This window comes from Budorcas taxicolor, chromosome 10 (assembly GCF_023091745.1).
Source record: "Budorcas taxicolor isolate Tak-1 chromosome 10, Takin1.1, whole genome shotgun sequence".
NCBI classification, from domain to species: domain Eukaryota; kingdom Metazoa; phylum Chordata; class Mammalia; order Artiodactyla; family Bovidae; genus Budorcas; species Budorcas taxicolor.
Genome location: NC_068919.1, coordinates 34,943,025 through 34,964,216, shown reverse-complemented (window position 1 = coordinate 34,964,216; position 21,192 = coordinate 34,943,025). Strand labels below are relative to the sequence as shown.

The 21,192-nt window shown below is 52.5% G+C and overlaps 1 protein-coding gene across 1 annotated transcript; it reads right to left on the bottom strand.

The window, feature by feature from the left end:
- Window positions 1-11,803: 11,803 nt before the first annotated feature.
- On the bottom strand, window positions 11,804-20,896 carry DLL4 (delta like canonical Notch ligand 4). The gene is made up of 11 exons (XM_052646536.1): window positions 20,542-20,896; window positions 20,168-20,437; window positions 19,623-19,680; window positions 18,583-18,846; window positions 18,124-18,184; window positions 17,908-18,038; window positions 16,263-16,432; window positions 15,860-16,079; window positions 14,002-14,704; window positions 13,399-13,507; window positions 11,804-12,865 (listed from the first exon to the last, which is right to left on the bottom strand). The coding sequence occupies exons 1-11, from the start codon at window positions 20,605-20,607 to the stop codon at window positions 12,860-12,862; spliced, it is 2,058 nt and encodes a 685-aa protein (XP_052502496.1). The 5' UTR covers window positions 20,608-20,896; the 3' UTR covers window positions 11,804-12,859.
- Window positions 20,897-21,192: the final 296 nt, after the last annotated feature.

Sequence of the window (21,192 nt, the reverse complement as noted above, 5' to 3'; positions counted from 1 at the left end):
GGGATACTAATACATTGCTGAAAGTATCTAAATTGATACAGACAACCCTTTGAAAACAGCTTCATGATACAAATCAAGAATCATAAAATAGCCTGCCCTTTGACCCATTACTTCAACTCCAGGAAATTATTAAAAATATGTGGAAGGCCATATTCCTCAAGGTTTTTCAGTGCATTGTTCCTTATTATAGCAAAAGCAAAAGAAGTAAAGCTACTTAAATATCCAAAAATAGCTTAATGTTCAAGTAAAATATGGTCAATCCACAGGTGGAGAAATGCACACACAGAGAGAAAATGACTTAAAATCCTGCAATAGATGATTCAGTTCAGTTCAGTTCAGTCCAGTCGCTCAGTCGTGTCCGACTCTTTGCGACCCCATGAATCGCAGCCAGCCAGGCCCCCCTGTCCATCACCAACTCCCAGAGTTCACTCAGACTCACGTCCATCGAGTCAGTGATGCCATCCGGCCATCTCATCCTCGGTCGTCCCCTTTTCCTCGTGCCCCCAATCCCTCCCAGCATCAAAGTCTTTTCCAATGAGTCAACTCTTCGCATGAGGTGGCCAAAGTACTGGAGTTTCAGCTTTAGTATCATTCCTTCCAAAGAAATCCCAGGGTTGATCTCCTTCAGAATGGACTGGTTGGATCTCCTTGCAGTCCAAGGGACTCTCAAGAGTCTTCTCTAACACCACAGTTCAAAAGCATCAATTCTTCGGCACTCAGCCTTCTTCACAGTCCAACTCTCACATCTATACATGACCACAGGAAAAACCATAGCCTTGACTAGACGGACCTTAGTTGGCAAAGTAATGTCTCTGCTTTTAAATATGCTATCTAGGTTGGTCATAATTTTTCTTCCAAGGAGTAAGCGTCTTTTAATTTCATGGCTGCAATCACCATCTGCAGTGATTTTGGAGCCCCAAAAAATAAAGTCTGACACTGTTTCCACTGTTTCCCCATCTATTTCCCATGAAGTGATAGGACCGGATGCCATGATCTTCGTTTTCTGAATGTTGAGCTTTAAGCCAACTTTTTCACTCTCCTTTTTCACTTTCATCAAGAGGCTTTTTAGTTCCTCTTCACTTTCTGCCATAAGGGTGGTGTCATCTGCATATCTGAGGTTATTGATATTTCTCCTGGCAATCTTGATTCCAGCTTGTGTTTCTTCCAGTCCAGCGTTTCTCATGATGTACTCTGCATAGAAGTTAAATAAGCAGGGTGACAATATACAGCCTTGACGTACTCCTTTTCCTATTTGGAACCAGTCTGTTGTTCCATGTCCACTTTTAACTGTTGCTTCCTGGCCTGCATACAGATTTCTCAAAAGGCAGGTCAAGTGGTCTGGTATTCCCATCTCTCTCAGAATTTTCCACAGTTTATTGTGATCCACACAGTCAAAGGCTTTGGCATAGTCAATAAAGCAGAAATAGATGTTTTTCTGGAACTCTCTTGCTTTTTCCATGATCCAGTGGATGTTGGCAATTTGATCTCTGGTTCCTCTGCCTTTTCTAAAACCAGCTTGAACATCAGGAAGTTCACGGTTCACGTATTGCTGAAGCCTGGCTTGGAGAATTTTGAGCATTACTTTACTAGCGTGTGAGATGAGTGCAATTGTGCGGTAGTTGGAGCATTCTTTGGCATTTCCTTTCTTTGGGATGATTAGTTACATAAATTTGATATAGACATGAAATTAAATCTGTGCAGTCATTGGGAATAATTATGTATGACTACACTTATGTAATTAAGTGAAAAGCAGATTATAAAATAACTTAAAATAACTTTCTTAACTTAAAAAAATCTATATGTGTTCATTTCCATAGGAAAAAATCTAGAAGAACATAAAAATGCTCAGTGATTATCTCTTAGTAGTAGGACTACTGAGATTTGCACTTCCTTTTTTATACCAATTGAGATTGAGAATTTCTCAAGAGAACATAAATTACTCATGTTTAGAAAAAGAAGTTTAAAATAGGAAAACAATGTAGTAAAAATTCTTATGATTGCACAGTAAGACAAAAACAGGAACTATTTCATGCACTATAATTAAAACTATTAAAACAACAAAAACAAGATTCATGAGGAAAAAGATGGGGACACCATATACTAATGTTGGATGGATTTGGGGTATTAAGAGTACAGGTGATTCTTTTCTCTATTTTGCAAGGCTTATGAAATGTAACTTGTAACAATACAAAATTACTTTTAAAGAGTAGTTAATGGTTCTCTGTTGGCTAAGTAGTTAATGATTCTCTGATATAGCATATCAGAGTCACCTGGGCAATATCTTCATGATGCTCACTCTCCTAAACTCTCCATGACTTCCTCCTAAAAGCCCCAGGCTTTAATAACTTCCCTGGTGGCTCAGAGGGTAAAGTGTCTGCCTACAATGCAGGAGGCCTGGGTTCGAACTCTGGGTCAGGAAAATCCTCTGGAGAAGGAAATGGCAACCCACTCCAGTACTCTTGCCTGGAAAATCCCATGGACGGAGGAGCTTGGTTAAGCTACAGTGTGTGGGGTTGCAAAGAGTCGGACACGACTGAGCGACTTCACCTTTGAAGAATTCATCAGTGACCAGCTCTTGCTCCAAGCAGAGTTAGTCACTCCCTCCTCTGTGCTCCCAGACCCCTCACCTCAGTTCTGTCCCTTCCAGTTCATGCTTATAACAGAAACATGTATCGAGTGCTTATCTCGAGCTAGGCAGTTTGCTAAGTGATTTTGCTCTGCTGCTTTGTGAGGTAAATATCATTTCACAGATGAGCAGTCTGGAACATAGGAAAGTTAGGTAACCCGCTACAGTGACACAGCAGCAAGATACAGCCTGGGGCCCAAGGCAGGCAGTCCAACCCCAGAGACTCCTTGTTAATGAGCTTTTGACACCCTGCCTCCTACGAACTTGAGAGCTCCCAGAGAGCAGACGTCATTTTTGAAGGCCCAGCAGAACCAGCACAGTCCTGGCTCGTGGAAGGTTCTCTGCAAAAGAAGGTAGAAGAAGTGACGCTCTTGGAAAAGTCCAGGGCACCCTGGAGTTCAGAGGAGGAGGAATCCTGTGACACAGGTTTAACTTTGACCCTCTTAAAATAGTGTGTAAAACTGTCAGTCACTCAGATGTGTCCAACTCTTGCAACCCTATGGACTGTAGCCTGCTACGCTGCTTTGTCCATGGAATTCTCCAGGGAAGAATACTGGAGTGGGTTGCCATTTCAAAATAGGAACCCCCACAAAAGTTGGCCCAGAGGCCTTGACCACCTTCCCAGGAAATTGTCTCGCCTGTTTCTTCCTTGCTTATCCTTGCCAACATCTGTCTCTTTCCCTCCCAGTGGGACACTCCCAGGCAGTAAACAGCCCACCTCATCCAGTTTCTCTCCAACACTGGCAGCAACTATCCCATCTTTCCTCCTAAAATCCCCTCGGTGGGGCTACAGACGTCATACACACAGAGATGCCAGCTCACAACAGCTGATGAGACTATTGCCTCCACCTTGCAGAGTTGCACATGATTGGCACATGATGCATACCTGGTGGCTTCCTTCTCTGAATCTTTCCCAAATTAATCCTTCCTTATTGTTCCTCCAAGCGGTCACTTCTAATTTCCTTCTCCTCATTCCAGTCACTGTAATCAACTCCTGGTGTTAGTGGGCACCATTATCTGAAACAAGGGAAGGCTGTACCTTAGGAGCCCAGGGATTGTGTGAATTTATTATGCTAAATGATGAAGTTGCTTTATGAAGCTGTTGATTCCAGAAGAATGAAAAATCTCCCCATACATGAGCTCTAATACTAACTTGTCCGGATTTTAGCCTAGTTCCACCATTTACCATATGCCATGAAATTAAAAAACGCTTGCTCCTTGGAAGAAAAGTTATGACCAACCTAGACCACATATTTAAAAGCAGAGACATTACTTTGCCAACAAAGGTCCATCTAGTCAAAGCTATGGTTTTCCCAGTAGTCATGTATGGATGTGAGAGTTGGACTATAAAGATCTGAGCGCTGAAGAATTGATGCTTTTGAACTGTGGTGTTGGAGAAGACTCTTGAGGGTCCTTTGGACAGCTAGCAGATCCAAACCAGTCCATCCTAATGGAAATCAGTCCTGTATTCATCAGAAGGACTGATGCTGAAGCCAATACTTTGGCCACCTGATGTGAAGAACTGACTCATTTGAAAAGACCCTGATGCTGGGAAAGATTGAAGGTGAGAGAAGGGGACAACAGAGGATGAGATGGTTGGATGGCATCACCAACTCAATGAATGTGAGTTTGAGTAAACTCCGGGAGTTGGTGACGGACAGAGAGGCCTGGCGTGCTGCAGTCCACAGTGTCGCAAAGAGTCAGACACGACTGAGTGACTGAACTGAACTGATATATATATCTCACATCTTCTTAAATTAGTCATCTGTTGATCAGCAATTGGGTTGTTTCCATGTCTTGGCTATTGTATATAGTGCTACTATTTACATGGGGGTGCATATATCCTTTCAGAAGAGAGTTTTTGTTTTTTCCAGATATATGCCTGGGAATGGGATGGCTGGATCATATGGTAGCTCTAGTTTTAGCTTTGTAAGGAACCTCCATATTGTTTTCCATAGTGCCTGCACCAATTTACTTCCCCATCAATAGTGTAAAAGTGTTCCTTTACTCCACACCCTCTCCAGCCTTTATTATTTATAGACTTTTTGATGATGGCCATTCTGACCAGTGTGAGGTGACACCTCATTGTAGTTTTGCTTTGCATTTCTCTAACAGTTAGTGATGTTGAGCATCTTCTCGTACGCTGGTTGGCCATTTGTATATCTTCTTTGGAGAAAGGTCTGTTTAGGTCTTCTGCCCTTTTATTGATTGAGTTCTCTTTTCATTTTGTTGATGTTTTCCTTTGCTATGCAAACAAACGCTTTTAAGTTTGCTTAGGACCCACTTATTTATGTTTGCTTTTATTTCTTTTAGCCTTGGGAAAATATTCCTATGATTTATGTCCAGAATGTTTTGCCTATGTGCTCTTCTAGGAGTTTTATGATGTCTTGTTTTAGATTTAAGTCTTTAAACCATTTAGAGGTTATTCTTGTGTATGGTGTGAGGGAGTGTTCTAATTTCCTTGGTTGTTGTCTAGCATTCCCAGCACCACTCACTGAAGAGACTGTCTTTTCTCCATTGTATATTCTTACCTCTTTTGTCATACATTAATTTATTGTAGGTATATGGGTTTATTTCTGACTTTTCTTTTCTGTTCCATTGATCTTCATGTCTATTTTTGTGCCAATTCTATGCTGTTTTGATTACTGTAGCTTTGTAGTATTTTCTGAAGCCTGGGAGGGTTATGCATCCCACTGTGTTCTTTTCCCTCAAGATTGCTTTAGTAGTTGCTTTGTGGTTCCATATAAATTTTAGGATTATTAATTCTAGTTCTGTGAAAAATATCATGGGTATGTTGATTACAATTGCATTAACTCTGTAGATTGCTTTAAGTAGTATGGCCAGTTTAATAATATTAATTCTTCCAATCCAAGCACATGGGATATCTTTCCATTTCTTTGAACCATCTTTAATTTCCTTTATCAATGTTTTAAAGTTTTCAGCATTTAGGTCTTTCACCTCCTTGATTAAGTTTATTCCTAGGTATTTCTTTTGGACACAATTTTACACAGGATTTTTTTTTTTTTTTTTGCTTTCTCTTTCTGATATTTCATCATTAGTGTAAATAAATCCAAGCATGCTATTAACAGAATAGTTTCTTGACCAAAGAGGGAGATTATCTTTGTGTGCTTGGGGGAAGCAGGGTGATGCTTAAATAAATGAATGATTAAATAAGTTAAATAATCCACATTCTACTAGGGGCTATATCTCCTGCAAACCTATGAGAGATCAATGTATCCTCAGGTCTTTGGCCCATGTGTTCCCACCAACTCTCAGGCAGGATGGGGAGGAGCTGAAACCCTTGATACAGTCCACCTCAGAAGAGACAAAGAAGTGGAGAAGACAGCTGCTCTGCTGGTTATACCAACTGAATCCAAAGCCAAGGGAAGAAAGGCCACTTGGTCCCCTGCCCACAAAATCGGGGACTGTAAGGGGTCACTCATGCCCTGGCAGAGGGGTGCATGGGTAAGTGGGAAAACCTGGCTCCCTGCCGATTTCTAGTTGCCAAGGAGGAGGGAAGACACAGCTGATAGGATACCCTGGGAGATTCGGACCGTGGGGCTTAGTCCTGGAAGGGGAGGGGCCAGGGCTCCAGCAGAGGACTGGGATGGTGGAGTCTCTCTTCCAATTCCAAGGAAAAAGAAAGGTGTAGTCTGTGGGGGCAGGAAGTGGTTGGCTCAGGGCTGGGGAGAACAACAGTGGGGATCACTTCAGTGGGGTGACAGAGCTGCAAAGAGGGGAGACGCTGGGGCCAGAGGCAAACATCAGATCCCACAGAAATGCTGGGGTGTGGGGGCACCAGGCTTTAGAAGTGAACCTAGAAAAGCAGCCCTGACTGTGGGAGTAGACTCTGAGAGCCGCGGAAGTAAAGCCTTAAATGACAGCAGCTGGGACAACAACCTGAGGGGCCTACTGAAAAGGGGCAGGAGATCCCAGAACATTGTAGTTCTCTTTTATCAGAGAGCTAGAAGAGGAAGCACTGACGGAAGGGAGTCACTGATGGAAGTGAAACTGAACGTCCTACAGCGGTAGGATGGGCCTCGCCCAAATACCTGCCACTATGGGAAAGGGAAAGCAACCCTAGGACGGGTCAAAGGCACACACCTGTCTGCTAACCACCAGGGCCTGCTTTGCCTCCAGCATGAGTCAGGAGGAGGGATCACTGGAGACAGACAGTTCACCCTGCCTGGCAGGGTTTTGGCTCTGCCCTGCAGGGGGTGCCATGACACAGGACAGCCATGGGCCCAGGGCTAAATCCAGACTCCTGAGATGCTAGTTACCCTGGCTCTGACTGTAGCTGCGGCTGGCTTTTTTTGGACCCTGCGTCATGGTCTAAGAGAGTCTTTGGGGATGAAGGGAACATGCTGAGCCCACTCTTGGCCAGAATACTAGCAAGAGCAGGGCTAAAAGCCACTTATGGTAGATCTCCAAGGGGAAAGGGACTCTAGAGGACTCGGGGTCCTGCTGTCACTTCCCACAGCCCAGGTCTCTCTTCCGTTACTCCCCACGTCAGAGGAGGTTGACCTAGACTAGTGATGCTCCTTAAAGACAGGGACACAAAGAGAAGAAATGGTGGAGGCAACCTGGCATCTCAGTTGCCTCCTTGGTCCAGGGCTACTGCTGGGACCATCCAACCAGATTCCAAGCTCCTCTCTAGCACCTCTCCTCCATCCTGTGGACTGGGATGGTGAAAGCTCCCAAAGTGGTTTGCTGGCATAAATTTAAAAAAGATTAACCTACCTGGGAGAAATATCAATAACCTCAGATATGCAGATGACACCACCCTTATGGCAGAAAGTGAAGAAGAACTAAAGAGCCTCTTGATGAAAGTGAAAGAGGAGAGTGAAAAAGTTGGCTTAAAGCTCAACATTCAGAAAACTAAGATCATGGCATCTGGTCCCATCACTTCATGGGAAACAGATGGGGAAACAGTGTCAGACTTTATTTTTGGGGGCTCCAAAATCACTGCAGATGGTGATTGCAGCCATGAAATTAAAAGACACTTACTCCTTGGAAAGAAAGTTATGACCAACCTGCTGCTGCTGCTGCTAAGTCACTTCAGTTGTGTCCGACTCTGTGCGACCCCATAGACAGCAGCCCACCAGGCTCCCCGTCCCTGGTATTCTCCAGGCAAGAACACTGGAGTGGGTTGCCATTTCCTTCTCCAATACATGAAAGTGAAGTTGCTCAGTTGTGTCCAACTCTTCGCGACCCCATGAACTGCAGCCTACCAGGCTCCTCCATCCATGTGATTTTCCAGGCAAAGTACTGGAGTGGGGTGCCATTGCCTTCTCCGTGTGACCAACCTAGATAGCATATTAAAAAGCAGAGACATTACTTTGCCAACAAAGGTCCGTCTAGTCAAGGCTATGGTTTTTCCAGTGGTCACGTATGGATGTGAGAGTTGGACTGTGAAGAAAGCTGAGCGCCGAAGAATTGATTGATGCTTTTGAACTGTGGTGTTGGAGAAGACTCTTGAGAGTCCCTTGGACTGCAAGGAGATCCAACCAGTCCATCCTAAAGGAGATCAGTCCTGGGTGTTCATTGGAAGGATTGATGCTGAAGCTGAACTCCAATACTTTGGCCACCTCATGCGAAGAGCTGACTCATTGGAAAAGACCCTGATGCTGGGAGGGGTTGGGGGCAGGAGGAGAAGGAGACGACAGAGGATGAGATGGCTGGATGGCATCACCAACTTGATGGACATGAGTTTGGGTAGACTCCGGGAGTTGGTGAAGGACAGGGAGGCCTGGCCGTGCTGTGATTCATGGGGTTGCAAAGATTCGGACACGACTGAGCAACTGAACTGTACTGAACCTACCTGGGGCGGCAGGGGAGGGGGGAACGGACTTGTTGCTCACAAATATTTTCATACACTAACTCATTTCAACCTCATAGTAATGTACACAAGGTATTGCGATTCTCTGAGAGGGTAAAGATAATTAACTAGATGCCTGGCTTCCTAGGTGTCGCCAATGCCTGGTATATAAAAGGTACTCAGTGTGGAAGGAATGAAGAAATGCATGGATTGTCCCAGGTCATCTGGCAATGACAGGTGGTCCTGGAAGAAGCTTCAGCCTCCCAGCTCAAACCTGGTGTCCTTTCTGGCCGGTCTGTTTCCTTCCACTCAAGATGCGGGCAGGGATGGCCCAGAGGGCCGTGAGGTGGGGAGGGCGCTGGTTGCGAAAATAACTCAAAGACTTTGGGGATGGGCTCGCTTCTCAGGCACAGCTGAAGCATAATTAGGGGAAAGCATCGCGCTGAGCTTTCTCCAATCTACTCTCTATGCTTAGGGGGCCGAGGCCTGGAGGGAGCTCTGCGCGACAAAGACGACACTGAACCCGCGTCGAGCTGCCCCCCTCCTCCGGCTCGTCCTGGTGACCTCCAGGGCAGAGAAGCGCTGACCCCGAGGCGTGCGAAGCGACCGCGGTCCCGGTCCAGGTGCGGCCCTGCGGCCGCTCAGCGCCCCCTGCTGTCGGGCAACGGGGCCCAGGCAGTCCCGCCCGATGGCCCGCCGGCGACACCGGCTTCCCGCGGCCGCGGCCCGGCGCGGGCTCCCCGGCTGGGGGCGGGATTCGGGGCTGCAGGAGGCGGAGCCGAGCGGGCGGGGAGTCTCCGAGAAACTCGCGGCCTTCGGCGGCTTCCCGGCCCGGGAAGTGAGCCGGGGTCCGGAGGCCGCAAACAGGAAGTCGGGCTGTAACAAAGAGCTCGAGGGGGGCGGGGGGCGCGGAGCCGCTGGACCTCCGGGGCGTCCGGGGCGGCAGGTGCGGCCGCGCCGCACCTGCCTCTTCCGCCGGCGCTCGGGGCTCCAGGCCGGCCGGGATCCAGCAGTGCCGTGCGCCCTGGGCGCGAGGGAGGGCGCGGCCGCTTGGGGAAGGCCACTGGGACCTCCCAGGCGCATCCTCTCCCCGGGAAGGGACACTCACAGTTCCCTGAGTGAATCACTTCCATCCCTTCCCGGAATGCAGCTGGCCACGTGGGCCGGAGGGCTGGGTCGTCATCCTGCGGACCCGCGGGGAGAGAGTGGCAGGGAGGAGGACCCTTGTGGGTCCTCGTAAGAAGTGGAGCAGCCACACAACCTGAGTTGTCTACTGGCCTCATCTAGCCCGGGACGGGGCGGGGGACGGGGGGAAGGAGGGCGAGGTAAGAACCACTGTCCTTTTTTTCTATCCCCTGACCAATCTGGCTCTGAGGCAGGAGAGGGAACCCTAGCTGAACCACTCTTCTTCACAGCCTCTCTCTACCTCACCTCCCACGGTGATATCCAGGTGGTTACCAGCCAGTAAGCCCTGGAAAAGCCACTGTCCTCAGAACTGGAAGTCACCATGGGTTAGGCTTTCCTTTAGACGGGGCACTGCCTCCAGGCTAAGGAACTGCAGTGCTCTGAATTCTCTTGCGAAATGCCAGTGCAGATTAAGCATGGGTGTTTTGATAAGCCATGAAGAACACTTCACAGTGAGTCCACAGCTATCATCTGGCTTTGTGTCTGCCAAGCCTGGGGCCTCTCCTATACACCTGAACACTCCATCAGGAAAAACTTGGGTACCTTACCTATGAGAAGGGGCCAAACCCTCAGGGAGTGACTTGGACATCCCAGAGAAAGAAGGGCTTCCACTGTGGCCTGTTCACACCCCAAGTGCCTGGCACATGGCAGTAGAGGTGGAACCCGGCACAAGCTACGGGGTGAAGCTGCCCAGACCAAGTGCATGAAGAGACCCTCTCTTTCCCCAGAAAGTGGGCTCGGTATCAGATCAGGTGGGTGGGTTTGACCAGCCAGCTCCCCTCAGGACTCTCTCCTCAGGACCTGGCAGCCCGTGCAGCCCAGCACAACACCGTGGTGTGGACGTGCAGGCCCGCGGGTGTCCTACCTGTCCCCCACATGGGAGCCTCGTCATCTCGCCTTCGTGTCCCAGCCCAGTTTCCCCCGCCCCCCAGGGCCCGGGAGCTGCTTTCCTGTTTCATTTTGGGCAGGAAGAGTGAGGTCGTGTTGTTCTTCCCCCTGCTGCCGGCTCAGGCTGTGGGAACGGTTCCCTGAATGCTTTCCTGTTTGATACCCTGTGTGTGCAGTGAGGGGAACAGAGAGCAGTGGTGAGGCGTGGAACGTGTGCACTTGGGTGAGTGTGCACGAGCCTCGGTCTCTTGCTCCCTTGTATCGGGCATAAGTACCCAGATGAGGGGTGAGTATGCTGTGTGTGTCAGGCAGGAGACAAGGGAAGCTCGAAGCGCTGCATGTGCTTGGTCTCCACTGGGAGCATCTGCTGCGTCTATTTTGCTTTACTGGACAGACTGAGAGCTAGGAGCATCTGCTCGGCTTTTTGTCAGTGGCTCATTTTTCATCACTTGCTCTCCAGGGGACATGTTTGTGGCTGTAGAGAGAAGACTGTGGCACCCTAGGGACCACCTTGAGCCTTAGAAGAAGCTAGCCATGAAGTTGAGACTGGAAACTCCGTCAAAAAAGTAGTGCCTCAGCCAGAGAAACCCGGACTCAGGGAAGCCTCCCTCCTCTTCCTCATCCCCTCTCTACAGTCTTCAGGAAACTAGCAGCTCAGGGCAGAACAGGCACAGTGCGCCAGCTCTCTTGCCCAGCTGCAAGGAGGACAGACCCAAGGCAAATCCCCTGGCACAAAGACCAGTGCCTGGCTATGGCTTAAAAAAAGAGCAGGGTGCCAGTCCATCTAAAACCCTGCAGCAGCAGGAAGAAGGGCCCAGACATTATCGTGGTTCAGAGACCCTGTGCTCTGACAAGAGGCTCCTTTTGTAAAGAGGAAGACTGGCTGGATTGCCTCCTTCCCCTGAATTCGTGTATCTCCTAGGCTGACTAGGGTGTCCATAAGCCTTTTTAGACTTAAAGAGAAAAGAGGGGTAGAGTCAGGCCAGGGGGCATATCCCCCAAGGAATGGCAGGAGCAAAAGGGGGTTGCAGCCAACCTCAAGCCATCAGGTAGAGAAAGCTGGCCCAGGCTGGGGACGAGATGGGTGAAGCCTGGTTCCCCAAGGACTAGAAGAGGATGAGGGCCCGGAGCACAGCAGGCCAATCCCAAGTGCATACACAGGTCCCGGAAGTTCTGCGGGGGAGGTGGGGGGAAGCCGGCAGAAATATGAGAAGGGGAGTCAGGAGGATTCCCACTCTGTCATCACAAAGACAGGACCCAAGAAGTAATAAACTCCTGTACACATCTGTTCCATATTATAAATACACATTATATACAAAATAATGTTATAAAATGTAGAAAGGTCAGTGCTTCTGATTCTTAAATTATTGAAATACTAGACTCCAAAATAAACTACAAAAAAAATAAAAACTCATATTATTGATTTCTGAAGATCGGCTTCAAGGGTAGTCCGGGGGCAGTAGTGGGTATGGGCAGAGCCCAGGCTCGAAGCCGTTAGAATGGGCTTCAAGGAGGGAAGGATCTGGGTGTCCACAGCACCCAGTTTCTCCCTCAACAGAATTTCTATCATCTCTGCCCGGAGCTCCCCAGTTAGGCCTGGTGCCCCTGGCTGGGAAGAGGCACAGGCCCTCCCCCATCTGCTCACAGGAGCCTGAGGCATCCAGGGCCAGAGGCTGTGGCAGCCAGGGAAGGCTTACCAATATCCATACCCAGAGAGCCCGGGCCACGGAGAGGATGGGGTGGTGTCAGGAGCAAGGCCCACATGCAGTCGTTGGAAGCATGGGGCAGAAAGTGCTCCTCCTCTCTGCTCCGGGAGCTCACCTCACCTGCAGGGACACTCCTGCCAAGAGCTGCACCAGGTGGCTTCCCGGCTGGCGGATGGCCCTGCCCTTACTGGCCTCCTCTCTCCTCTCTGATTTGGACCCAGCTGTTGCCATGGAACCCAGGCCAAGGCACTTTTGGAAACACAGATGCCAGTGGAAGCCAGAGCAGCTCCAGGCCCCATGGGACCACTGCCCCTTCCTCTGGAAAATAGGCTGGAGCCCCAAGGAGCCCTCTGAAGGCCGCTGCTGGCAGGGCGGGTCCAAGTGCCACCTCTCCTCTCCTCTGTTCCCCTGGCTGGTGCGGCTGCCAATCTGATGCCAGACAGACACCCAAACATGTGGGAGGGTACTGCATCTCTTGGCAGGTTCACAGTCTGTCCAGTTCATGCCATTCCCTCTTCCTCCTGAGAGCAGCACGTTGCATATTAAAAATGTCCCATCCAGGATGCAATGTAAACAATGCAGAAGGAAGGTCCAGCTGCTGGGGTGGAGCTGGGATGTCCTGGGGAGGCTCCTGCCTTATACCTGGGGGGCATGTGGAAAGGGAGAAAGTGGGTTACTTTGGGGTACCAGCACTCCCTCCATGGCTGCTCTGGGCCTCCCTGGGAGAAGCCAGTGAGGCAGGTGGTGTGAAGAGGAGGTGGGGCAGCCCTCCTGGTCTTCCGGCCCAACACATACCCATGCCTGGAAGTCTGTGCCCATGAGGGGGCCACTGAAGGAAGCCAGTGAGTAGGGGCAGGAGGGGCCCAAGGCAACCACCCTCACCCACCAGCAGCTGGGAAGCAGCTCCCGGGAGCTGGCCAGGTGCCACGCCGCCCAGCCCAGCACTAACACAGCAGGAAGAGACCGGGCTGGCTCACCACTGCGGCTCCTGTTTCACACCCTCTGTGGCAACGAAGCCAGCAGAGATCCAAGAGCCACTGAACCAGGCCTGCCAAGGAGGGGTTCCGACCCACCCTTCAGGAGCGGCCCCTGGGGTCAAGAGTGACCAGGCCACTTTCTCACTCCCTAAAGGTAGGAGGGCACATGCTAGAAGGGAAGGCGGGCCCATCACTCACCTCTGTGGCAATGACACATTCATTCCTCTCTTCTGATATCAAACACACAGACTGGTACATGGAGTCCCTGGGGGAGCATATGGCTGATATCCGACACTCTGGCTTTTCACTGAGGGAACACAAGACAGGCCGGTGAGGGGGAGATGAGCAGAGGGCTGGAGGAGGTGGGGCGCTAAGCTGGACCCTGGAGAGCCAAAGGGAACCGGCCAAGGTGGCTCTGGGAGAAGATACACAGGGATTAGGGATACCCAGTGCTAGCCTGGTAGGCAGTTGGGAACAGGCCTTGAGAGAGCCACAGAGGGTCTCAGGCCTGGAAAGGCCAGTTTGCCACTGGAGGCAAGCCATGCTGGAGGAAAATTGGAGTCACAAGTGACATACTGTGGACATTTGACTTTGTGAATGAATGAATGAGTGAATGGGAAGGAGGGATAAAAGGAGCCTGGAAGAAATCTTATTGGATTTGTAGCCTGTCAGCAGCAAGAGCCCCTATTTGCTTAAAAGCAGTCAAGGGCTTGGGGCCAGCCTCCCACCTCTCCTGGGGGAGCCCAGGCAGGACCATAGATGTGTCCCTGGGAAGCCCCTGGGCCTCCAGGTGCTGCTTACCTGTGTATCCGCAGTGGCGCCTTCTCCCCTAAGCTCTTATCGCTGTGGGAATACTTCCCGGGCAGGATCCCCCGCCCCAGGAGCCCTGGGGCCAGATTATAGTCCAATGTGTGGTTCTGCTGTTTGCCACAGTTGGACTTGTCCAGGCCACAGTCTACTTCCAGCTCCTTCTTCTGGTTTGTGTTCTTGAGCTGGGCAGTGGGGATCAGGTTGTCCTTTTGGAAGTCTGACAGATTGTTCATGGCCTCCCTGCTGCCGCCGTCGGGCCGCCTGAGCCGCAGCTGCCGCACTGCCACCACCACCATGCACAGTAACACGAGCACCACCACCAGCCCCACGCCCAGGGACACGGCCACCCAGGGGAAGCTGGGGGGCATGCTCATGGGGAACTCGCAGCGGCTGCCCACGAAGCCATAGGGGCAGTTGCAGACGAAGTTGTCAGGAGGGAGGCCGGTGTAGCACGTGGCCCCATTGAAGCAGGGTCCCGAGGCACAGGCTTCCACAGGCATCCGCACCTCGCAGCGCCGGCCAGAGAAGCCGGCTGGACAGGTGCACACGAACCCATTCTCCAGGTCGTGGCATGTGCCACCATGGACACAAGGGCTGCGGGCACAGTCGCTGATGCTGATCTCACAGTGGGCGCCAGTGAATCCAGGACGGCAGCGGCACATGCGGTTCGGACCTCGGTTCAGGCACTGGCCCCCTGTATGGGTACACACAGGCCACAAGTCAGCCATCTCCAGGGAACGCCCCCTGGAGCAGAGGGCGCCCCATCCCAGGAACCAGCTCCAAGCTCAGGTCCTCCTGCCTCCAGAACACAGCCAGCATATACAGATCCTGCTACAGAGTTCTTTGCATGAAGGGTCAGGAGACCCTGAGTTAAGGATGACCCTGGTCCTCCCTCTATGCCTCAGTGGGCTCATGTATAAAAACCACTGGCTGCTTACAGAGCTTTACAGTAGAATCAAGCAGATAAGCTTGGGTTTGAATCTCAGCTGTCTCTCTCTAACTAAGGATTTGGCACCTGCTGCTTTATTTTATTTCTAAGCCTCAGTTTCCTCACATGTTAAATTGGAGAAGAATGCTATAGGCTCTTTTGAAGGTCAGGTAAAATAATGCATGAAGACATGAGCCCATGTCTGGTGTACAGTAAATGCTCAAATAAATTATTGTTTCACTTAAGCATCACAACCACATGAAATACAGAGGACAGGTAGTACATTTTCCCACTTGGTGATGAAGAAACTATGGCTCTGGGGAGTTAACTAGTGACTAGTCAGAGAGCAGGTTCCACCTCAGCCCTTCCGGTCCCTCTCCAGCCTTCTCCCCTGCACAGCTGTCTGTCCGTCTCCCAGATGGTCACCAGTGGACCAAGTAGACAAAGACCAAAGACAACATACATGGTGCCCCCCAAATGCTGAACATTCCAGACACCTTAAGGTTCCGGGTTCCCCATAGCCATGCGGCAAGATGAGTCCTCCATGAGCCGGGCCCTCACCTGCTAGCCACCTTCAAAGAGGGACATGAGGCCTTCAAAATCCCTTTCTCTATCCAGGACTTCTTGGGGAGGGTCAGAGGCCACCCCAGCCAGGTCAGGACATGGGAACAGGAATGGAAGCCAGGCAGTGTGCATACTGCTTCCTCTCCAATGGCCTGCACCCACTGCTAACCTGCCCTTCTTCCAAAGCCACCCAGATGATCAAACAAGCTCTTCAGCATCCAGAGCAGATGCAGATCCGTCTCAGCCTGCCCAGAGTGACACACAAGGCCTCTCTCCTCCTCTTGTGACCCTCCCTCACCAGAAACTTCTCTGGGCCCCAGGGCCGATCCATCAGATTAGCAAGGCAACAGGACGCACCATTGGCACACGGGTTGCTGGTACACCTGTCCACTTTCTTCTCACAGTTGGAGCCAGTGAAGTTGGGGGGGCATTCACAGGCGTAGCTGGTCCCCTGGTTGTGCTCCCGACAGGAGCCGCCGTTGAAGCAGGGGGAGTCAGCACAACTCAAGGTGCTGTGTTCGCAGTGCAGGCCATAGTAGCCCGGCGGACACAGGCAGTGGTAGCCATCCTCCTGGTCCTGGAATGAGAGCAGGAAGGGGCCAAAGTCAAACCCTGGGGAGCAGGGATTCATGGCTGGGACCTAGCTCCCACCTGCCCATAGTGCCTGCCCATGGCTGCACATTCACTGGCCGCCTGGGGTGGGGATGCCCAGCTACCACCCGGCCAGAGCTTTGCCTTTCTGGGCTTGCCTAGGCCTCACCTTACAGCTGCCTCCGTTGCGACAGGGGTTGCTATCACACTCGCTGAGCTCCAGCTCGCAGTCTACGCCAGTGTAGCCTGGGCGACAGGTGCAGGTATAGCTCCGCTGCCCACTGTTGGAGCATGTTGCCCCATTCTTGCATGGGGAATGGTGGGTGCAGTAATTGAGATCTGTGGAGACAGGAACCAGCTGAGCAGAGCCAAAAAATGGTCTCCACCTCCAGGCTCCATGGAGTTCAAGTTCACTGTCCATGGTCGGACCTGGCGCTTCAACCCAAAGTCTTCCAGGTCCAAATACCCTTCTTCCCCCAGTGAAATAATGTATATAGAAGCACCTAGAACCACGTCTGAGGAGTGCAATCAATCAAAGTTGAAAAAACACAGTTGGACACCTGCCTGCAGGTAAGCTCACAAACACATAAAGGTAAAGAGGAGGAGGCGACAGCAAGGCCACATATTGAGGAGGAAGTCAGAAAAGGCTTCATGGCGGAGGGGCAGCTGAGGTAAGCCTGGAAGGGGGCTGCAATTTTAACAGGTGGCAAGAGTAGAGGGAGGGCTAGAGCCACCATAGGTGGTTACCAGGCATTTTTTTAAAGCAGAATGTGTCACGGGGGTATTTTGAAATATAAGTCTTTGTTTTCTTATTCGGGGAGGACAGGGAGGGAGAACCAGACAGAGCAAATACAGGGACTATAAGGGCTATGTTTGAGTAAGACGAGTATATGGCTGTATCACCTGGGAGCAAATGTTGGGGGAGGAAAGAGACATGGCAGGAACCAGGTGTGTGTATGTGTGTGTGTGTGTGTGTGTTAGAGGGGCGTGGAGGGGGGACAAAGTGACACACACACACATCCACAAAGAAAACAGGGGCTGAATTCCAGGCCCCTTGTTGCCAGCAAGTCAGGGCCCAGGCAAGTTCCTTCTATCCTGGCAAGCGTCCTGCCCACCCTATCCTGGCCTGTGCTGGTGTCTCCATGGCAGCAGCCACCCCATTTGACCCTGAAAATGGGAGGAACGCGCTGCAGCTGGCTATGAGGATGAAGGAGAAAAGGCTCCCTCCCCCACCACTGAGGCTGGCAGACCCCCATAGAGCCAGAAGAGTGACCAGCCCCTCAAACACCAGGAAGACTGTGGGCTCAGGCAGCTGCCTGGCAAGTGCTGCTGGGGAGAACAAGGGAGGCTGTTTCTGCCTCACCGAGAAGGCGGTTAGATGTCACTCCGCCCAGAAGTCCCCCGCACCCACAGCCTCGGGGCAGCCCGTGGGCACACCCCACCAGACAGCTGTTTAGGGGAGAGCTGCTCAAACAGCCCTGGCAGGTAAGCAAACACTTAGGGGGTTAATAGGTAACTACAAGGTCGAAAGAGGAACTGAGCCTGGCACCCCTCTCTCTGGCCTTGTTGGAATTTATGAGGCCACCTTCAGGCTGCCAACTTGTCATCCTCCTGGCTTCTCCAGCCACCCTCTTTCCCTAGCACCCAAGGAAGAAGGACCCACCAGCTCATGTTAAGCCAGTTGTTAAGATCCTTCCAAGTCCCAAGCTCCTTGAAGGATACTGGGAAAGTTCATCAGTCATCAAGTAGGAAAGGTCCAGGTGACAGCTCTGGTTTCCACCCCCAGCCCAGCCCCTCTCTCTGCCCTGACTCACCTTGGTCACAGAACAGGCCTCCCCAGCCCTCATCACAAGTGCATTGCCAGGGGGTGCTGCAGGTGCCATGGCGACAGCCATTGTGGGGGATGCATTCGTTGCACAGGCGGCCCTGCCAGCCCGGGCGGCAGCTGTAGAACAAAAGACAAGCTGGGGGTGAGGTGAGGGCCTGGCCAGGGGATGGCTCCCCCCTCACGGCTTCCGGCCCCTACTCACATGCACTCTGCAGGCTTGCTGCAGTAGCCATTCTGTTCATGACAGCCAGAAAGACAGATAGCTGAGGAAAGAAAACAGGGCTGGGTGAGGGCGGGTTGCCAATGACTCTGAAGTCCTATTCTCCCTCTCCTGCCCTGGGGGTGCCCCCAGCTCTCCTGGGCTTACTTCCCACTCCTGGCCTCCCAAGGGAGCCATGGATGACTTAAAGAGAAATAATGGCACCGGGAAGGAGAATCCAGTGCAACAACGGGGTGTTTGTGGACTTAGCATGATGGGGAGGAACGCTAAGAAGAGAGAGGGCAGAGTCCAAGCCCGTCCTAAGCATCCCCAGCTGTTCCTGAGGCCCAGTTAGTGGACAGCCCAGACCGCTCTCCAAGGGAGGCAGACTGCAGATGACAAGATGCCACTGTGTTTGTTCCGGGGACCCCCCTCCAGGCAGGTGGGAGTTTGGCTGCTTACGCTGTTCGCAGTACTCCCCCGTCCAGCCGGGCAGGCAAGACAGGCTGCCATCTGGCTGACACACGTAGTGGCCGAAGTGGTCATTGCGCTTCTTGCATAGACGCGAGCAGCTGTCCCCATAGTAGTTGTCACTGCAGATGACCCGGTAAGAGTAGCGCAGCCTTGTGAGAGGGCTGGTCTGCTCATCCAGTAACCAGTTCTGGCCCACAGCTAGCGAGCCCTGGATGGCGATCTTGCTGATGAGCGCGTCTGGTGGCAAGGCCTCTGAAGGGGCAGAGGGCCGGGTCAAGGAAGGGCAGCCAGTCCCCAAGAGTGCCAGCAACTGCTGGATCAAACCAGTTGTCCAGATGACCCCCACCTGCCAGCAAGCACAGGCCAGAAGAACCCAAGGGTCCCACTGCTTAGCTGCTCTATATGTGCATGTGCAGAGGGCCTGATACCATTCAAAAAGGGGACAATAGAAGGATGTTAAGATATCCCAGTGTTCTGGAGGCAGATAGGCAGGGGAAAGAGGAAAAGAGGTCAAAATGAGGGGATAAAAGGGAAAAAAAAAAAGTTCTCCAGGCCTTTGAGGACCCTGGGAGCAAAGGGTCCTCTGGTGCCCATTCAGGGGTTCTGCCCTCAAAGATGGTAATGCTTTTCTTTTTCCTTTTCAAAGTGAGAATTGTTGTGCTGCTGAAATATCCTTTTCCTCTGTGTCAGAACAACATCCCAAAGCCATTATTCCCTTTCCAAAGGAGCGGAATTCGCGAAAGGTGTAAAATACAGGAAGGGGCCCGTCAGCGGCGCTGGCAGCTTCGGCCTTTCTCACCGCCGTGCTCCCCGCGTTCCCACGCCAAAAATAACCCGCAGGAAACGCAATTGTGCTCAGAGTCCAGGCAGCGGGCGGAATCCGAGCGTCCAGCGCGGGGCGCAGCTCCCGGCCTAGCTGAGCGTCCTGCCCCCCACCCCCCACCCTGCACTTCCCCCGCCTATTACAGATTAACTCTTTCGGCGCTGCGCCGTGTCGCCCCCCTGTGGCCGCGAAGCGAGCTACTCACCTGGCCGCAGGTCATCTCCTGCTGCGTGCCAAGCTTCAATAATGAGTGAGAAGGTACCCTGGGAACAGAAAGGAGGGGGCGGGGAAGACAGAGAGATGGCGAGATGAACAGGGGATGGTGGGGGTGCCTTTCGGCAGCCGGTTTAATTAATCTAATTGCAGGATACAGTTACAGCACCCGGGTCAACATAACGGGTCTGTGCTCAGCAGCGCGCGCGAGCAGGGAAGGCGAGAGAATCCCGGGTAGCAGGAGAGTTGAAGGAAGGGGTAATGTACGGGGGAGTCTTTCGGAGGTGAGGAATAGCCGGGGTGGCAGGTGATGAAAATCGTATCCCAAGATCTAGGAGAAGATGGGACGTAGAACTGGGAAGAGATAGACTGGTGAGAGAGCCTACAGGAGGGTGAGGTCCCAGGAAAGAGTCGGAAAGAAGGATCAGAAGAGCGCCCCCCCTTTTTTGGAGGGAGTGAGCAAGTCTAGAGAGAGGGTTTGTTCCCAGGGAGCCCCCTTCTCTCGTGACCTCCCAGTGCGCCCAACGCTGTACTCACCGGCCAGGTGAAATTGAAGGGTAGTTGCAGAGGGTTGCGTCCCCCGCCGCTACTGTCGTCTCCGACGGCGAAGGAGTTGGTGCCCAGCACAGGCGTGGAGACGCTGCCGAAGGTGCAGGGCCCGGGAGAGACGACTGCCTGGAAGTGCTTAAGGCAGACGCGGAAGAAGGTTCGGCAGCCAGGTTCGCACGGCCGCCCGCTGGCTAGTACGCCGCGCTCGTTGGCAAACTCCTGCAGCTGCAACTGGAAGACTCCGGAGCCGGCCGCGGGCTGTTGCACAGGGACCAAGAGAAGGAAGAAGGGGAGCGGTCAGCTCGGTGGGCGCCCGGGGGTCAGGCCCCAGGCGCGGTGGGAGAGAGTGGTGGGGACGTTACCTGCTGCCAAAGTGCCACCAGCAGCAGTAGCGCCCAGCCCGAGGCGCGACGGGACGCGACTGCCATCCCCTGGGGCGTCGCGCTCTCCACCCGCGGGCTAGGAAGCTTTCCCGCGCGCCCCACCGCCGGAGGGGTCCCTGAAAAGCCAGGCTCCGCTCGGGGCTTTCCTTCCGCCTCTCCTTCGCGCTAACTGCGCTCCAACTGCCGCGGTAGGTAATCCAGGTGAGGGCGGCTGGGTGGCAGCAGCTCTGAGGACGTGTCCTCGGGTTAATCCTGGTGCTGTAAGCAGGCTAGTGTCCGGGTACGCGGCACTGAGGCGGCTTGAGCTGCGGCTCTTGGCCTCGCGTTCACTGACCGCGCTCAGCGCCGCTACTGAAACCTGCGCTCTCCGGAGCTTTCCTTATATATATTGGCTCCTCTCTTCACCCGCCTGTCACTCAGACTCGTGGTCACTCTCCCCTCCCCTCCGGCCTCTAGCTGCTACAGTCCCAGCGCCGCCCGGAGGGGCCTCCGCCCCCGCCTTCCCCCCTCCCCGCCAGCCAGTCAGGCACAGGTCCCCGCCCCTCTGGGCCGCTCTCACTCAGCTCCTGGGTCCCCCAGCTCAGAGCGTGCCGAGGTGACCAGTTCTCCGCAATTGCTGGGTTACAGGAG